At 29.3% G+C, this 5,036-nt stretch overlaps 1 protein-coding gene across 1 annotated transcript in view; it reads right to left on the bottom strand.

Moving 5' to 3' along the window:
- Positions 1-172: 172 nt before the first annotated feature.
- Positions 173-5,036, bottom strand: part of LOC131937520 (uncharacterized) — a 17,025-nt gene continuing 12,161 nt past the window's right edge. The window contains exons 4-10 of the mRNA XM_059295015.1: positions 4,537-4,581; positions 1,987-2,013; positions 1,666-1,692; positions 1,470-1,496; positions 923-1,018; positions 711-740; positions 173-297 (exon numbers count right to left, since the gene is read on the bottom strand). Coding sequence (XP_059150998.1) covers positions 289-297; positions 711-740; positions 923-1,018; positions 1,470-1,496; positions 1,666-1,692; positions 1,987-2,013; positions 4,537-4,581 — 261 coding nt within the window. The 3' untranslated portion in view covers positions 173-288. The remainder of the gene's footprint in view (positions 298-710; positions 741-922; positions 1,019-1,469; positions 1,497-1,665; positions 1,693-1,986; positions 2,014-4,536; positions 4,582-5,036) is intronic.

Raw genomic sequence — 5,036 nt, 5'->3', positions numbered from 1 at the left:
TGTCTTAGTAAGCTCAGAACAAATACATAGTGATCTCTTAGAAATGTTTTCTAGTAGTCAGCAGCCTATTCTCATAGCTGCAAATACATAACCCTTTCCCATCTTCAAGTAGCAATCATAATCCCGAAAATTTGAGTTTTTTGAATAAGAAGTGAAATTCCGAAGACGATAGTCATGTTTGAATCTAATTTTAATCCCAAATAACTATTTGTCATGTAATATTTTTTTCTCTCTGACGTGTTCTCTCTGTTCTTGTGGTAAGTCGTACTCGTCACTTCGTAAAGTATTTCAGAACAACTAAAATGAGAAATATTATAAATAAATAAATAAGCAAACAAACAAACATAAATAAAAAATATCCAAACAAACAAGCAAACACAATAATAAAGAAATAAAAAAGGTATATATATATATATATATATATATATATACCTATATACATATATATATATATATATATATATATATATATATATATATATACATGTGTGTGTGTGTGTGTGTGTAAGTGTATGTTTTATGCTTGTCCAAGTGGGTGTCGAAGACTTCAGTAAAAGTATCGTTTTCGTATGTTAAGGAAATGTAGGTCTTAAATGTGCGATCCTATAGTTTAATAAGATTAAATATAACTTTTACTTTGATAGGATTTACCCTTATGTTAGTTACTGCAGTAGTGATAAGTTTTATAATACTATTATACTGTCACTTACATAATATGATCGTTCTGATGGTTTGAAGAACTTACAAAATAGAAAAGTTTATTCATTAAAATATGAAAATATATTACTATAAACAAATTAACTAGATTAACTTTTAACGACTTGCAAATACCAAAAGTAAAATAAAAGATATACACGTCATAGTTATTATTAGTTAGTAATGATTGATAAATCAGGGATATCTGTTTTCATGTTATACGTACACTCCTTTCTGTGGTATAGTCATTCTGATATCCATAATCTTCTTCAGAATAATCTTGATAGTCTGGATGCGGAAGTGTAAATCCAGGAATAGGATCCTAGATGAAAAGAATTAAATATACATTTACATCAGTCTATTTAAAATTGTACATTAATTAATCAAAGTGATGATCTCCATTGAAAAACGTAAAATATCTTAACAATTTTAGACATGCGCAATAGCACCGCCCTGTGTTGTTGAATTGCTCTTGTGTTGTCTGCACCTGTGTAAATGCTCAGATACATCGCTCAATGTTGGGTGTTGATGAAAAAAACAGATAAGTAACTAAAGAATCTGTAAGTCTTAGTTGCAAGGCTTTTATTTTTTTTTAAATTGTGAATAAATTTATTTAATTTTTCACTTGTACACACTAACACACACAAATGCACACATACACACGTCAAATTAAGTTATATATATATATATATATATATATATATATATATATATATATATATATATATATATATATATATGTATCAGATTATAGAATGGTTTATTACACTTACATTGTTATGATCGTGTTTAAAATGTGGCTGCTGACAACAAGTTTTCATATTAATTTCTTTTATTTTTATAAACTTCAAATTGAATCTAAAATGTTTCATAGGTTGAACTTTTAAAGCTCTTTTTTAATCATAGCTCACTTCATTTTAAAAAAAGTATACTGGTTTGCTATACACAGATATTAAAAAACAAACTTACGTAATGGGGAGGTGGAAATATGCGTATCTGAGGAAATTTTTTATATATATAAATTCACATTTTTAAAACAAATGTTTATTTATTGTGATACTAGAATAATCAAACAAAGCTTACGAAATTGTTTCCATGAATTGGTTTTGGTTTGCGAAAATAAAGAAATCTAATCTTTTATTAACACTGACTTTAACTAATTATACAATTCAAAGTATTGGTTTGTCATTTGAGAATTGTAATTTATCTTATACTTTAATAATCATTACATTGTTCAATTTATTTAAAAACATGTTTTGTTTTGTACATTTATAATAAGAAAAGTTTTACCCAAGATCTTCTGTTCACCAGCCTTGGCTGTAGAGGTTGTGGAAATGTATCAATTACCATTTATTCAAACCAATGTTAACTCTAAAAAAATTGTTTTGTTATACGTATTTTATGATCCGATATCTAATACCACTATCATCAGAACAAATGCACATTATTCAGTTTATTCCAAAATAATTGTTTGTTATTTTGGTACATAGAAATTATAAAAAATTAGGAAATTCATTATAAAAATTCCTAAAATATGTTGTAATAAGAATCTTTTATTTAATAATGCACTAAAAAGGAGAAAATAAATTATACACTACTATTTAAATAACTATATAGAAAATCGCGGGTCACTTTAGTATCTATTTAATACCTTTACTAATATTTAGGAAGAGACACACGTTTTCCTTTATAGTTATTTAAATAGAAGGGTATACTTTTTTTCTCCTTTTTAGTGCATTTTTAAATAAAAGGTTGTTATTAAAATATTTTCTATCAAATATTTTTCAGTACTTTACATTTTTTTAAATTTACAATAAAGTAGCATGACTAAAAACCATCGCACACTTATTGAACGTGATGACGCGTGTATAATAGTCCGGAATAGTTGGGTAAGACTGCCTACTAATTTGGTCAAAATTTTAATTAATTTATAAAAATTAATTAGGCAAATGATTAAGTAAAATTTAATGCCGTGTTGCATTGTATTTATGTCTTGACCCACGTGCCAAATTTGAACCGAATCCATCAGTGAAATGGGCCCTTAATTTCGCTCGGGCGCTTCGATCTAGACAGACTGACGACAGAGAAGTGAGTTAAATAAAAACTTGTAAAAAAAGCATTCATCTATTAAAAACAAATTTGTGTACATATGTACATAAAATATGTTACCCAAGCCTTTGCAATTCTTTTGGCCTACATATGTATGGTGTTGCATTGTGCAATTTTTACAAAATTTAAATGTTTCTTTTCTTTTTCTCTATCAGTTTAAATTTGTAATTTACAGCAAGAAGAATTTACAGGACATCGAAATAAACAAATTTCTCACGGAGAAAAATACTGGATTGAGTAAGAACTAAAAAAATATAATTATATTTGTGTAACACTAACTCATTAGGGATAGGATGTGAAGCTCACCCACGGAGGTTTAGTACTTTTAAGGGCTGACCCTTAAAGATAACACTAACACACTGTTGTGCGTAGTTCGGTGAACTGGTATTACGACGACAGACTTGAATAACGTGACTGACGTAAATGATGTGAGTGACGTGATATACAGCCATGATTGCTGTTATCGTTCACTAACGAACATCAGCACACTGGATCTTGACTACACAACGCTTTAAGTTGTACTGCCCTGGTGTAGTATAAAAAAAACAACCCAGATTCTAATAGGTCACACGGCACGGGAAAACGTATAACCATCACTCTCAAGAACACAACTAACATTAGACATTGCCGACACACTGGGCAAGCAACCAATGAGATAATTGTCATTTTCATTGGCTGGTAACACTTTATAATCTACTATGAAGGTGCATAATGTTTCTTACATTTTTTTTTCTGATTTTCAGTGCATTTAAAAGCTTGTTATAATAAAGGTTTTTATATTTGTTTGATTAAATTTATAATTATAAAACGAGGTTACTTTGAATTTATTTTTTGGAGAAAAATAACTAAATCTACATCGTCTTAGGCGTTAACACAAAATAATGATCTAGGCCTACTCCTAAATCGCCTCTGTGTTGACTTTTATCTTTCCTATTACGACTAAGATGGAGTTTTATATTCGTTCACTAAATTCAATCAGCGCGTCTGCAGGCGCTCCGGCAGGGTGCGAATTGCGCATACGTTCGTTTTAAAGAGTGCGATATGCTGTCAATAAATAGGATTACTACAGTCATTCAATAAATCAAATCCAGAACGTCCTCCAGCGCACAGACAGGGTGCAATTTGGTTCCTTAGTGAGCTATCAGGCGTCTACGTTCAGTTTAGTGAGTTCTATAGAATAGGGATAAGATGGTTTATTATAGTCGTTTACTAAGTTTAATCAGGCGGTTCCGACGACGCCTCGGCAAGGTGTGTTTCGGCACCCTGAGCTATACTGTGAGCACTATAAGTTTATCTTTAAATTTAAGTTTATGCATATTTTCTGCGTTATTGTCTTCGTTTAGGTTTGCGTTTGTGTTTATTTTTACGTTGATGTTGATGTTGATGTTGATGTTGATGTTGATGTTGATGTTGATGTTGATGTTGATGTTGATGTTGATGTTGATGTTGATGTTGATGTTGATGTTGATGTTGATGTTGATGTTGATGTTGATGTTGATGTTGATGTTGATGTTGATGTTGATGTTGATGTTGATGTTGATGTTGATGTTGATGTTGATGTTGATGTTGATGTTGATGTTGATGTTGTATTTAGGATGGTTAAAATAACATAAAACTGTTATATAGGCCCCTCTATTTCCTTTGAATAAAATTTATTTAACCTCTTTCATCCCTCCAATGGGTTTATAAACAAAGTAAAATGGTTTTATTCTAAATGCTAATAACACTTACAATGTGCAGTGCACCACGTCTGAGTAGAACAGGACGAACTACTGGCTAAATAAATTGTAAAAAACGTAATAGTTTAAAAGAGAAATAGGTTAAATAATATAAAGAGTTGATTACACATTTATCTTTATGTCAATAAAAAATATTGTTATTATATATGCTGAATTACAGTACTTTTTGTAATGTTGTGCTTCAATAATTATTAAGTCTAGCTTTCATTTTTTTAAAATAACTATTTTTATCGTGCAAATTGTACAACAGTATTTTGATTTAACAGGGTACATTGAAAAACGGTTTTTTTTTGCTGCTACATATTGCTATGTACTTAGAAGTTTAATTCTGGGACGAATAGAAGTATTAAACAAAGTATTGTAATTTTTTAATATGTATATTACTAGTGAAATATCAAAGTTGTATACATTGTCATTAAATTTCTGCTGGTTCTGCTCGGAAAATAAGAAAAATGTAATTAAATTTTTTTAACAGTTATAACTGTAAAAATA

This window comes from Physella acuta, unplaced genomic scaffold (assembly GCF_028476545.2).
Source record: "Physella acuta isolate Inbredline_101_S28 unplaced genomic scaffold, ASM2847654v3 ptg000212l, whole genome shotgun sequence".
Taxonomy (NCBI): Eukaryota; Metazoa; Mollusca; class Gastropoda; family Physidae; genus Physella; species Physella acuta.
The sequence above is the reverse complement of the archived record's forward strand: the minus strand, read 5'-3'. Positions and strand labels throughout refer to the sequence as shown.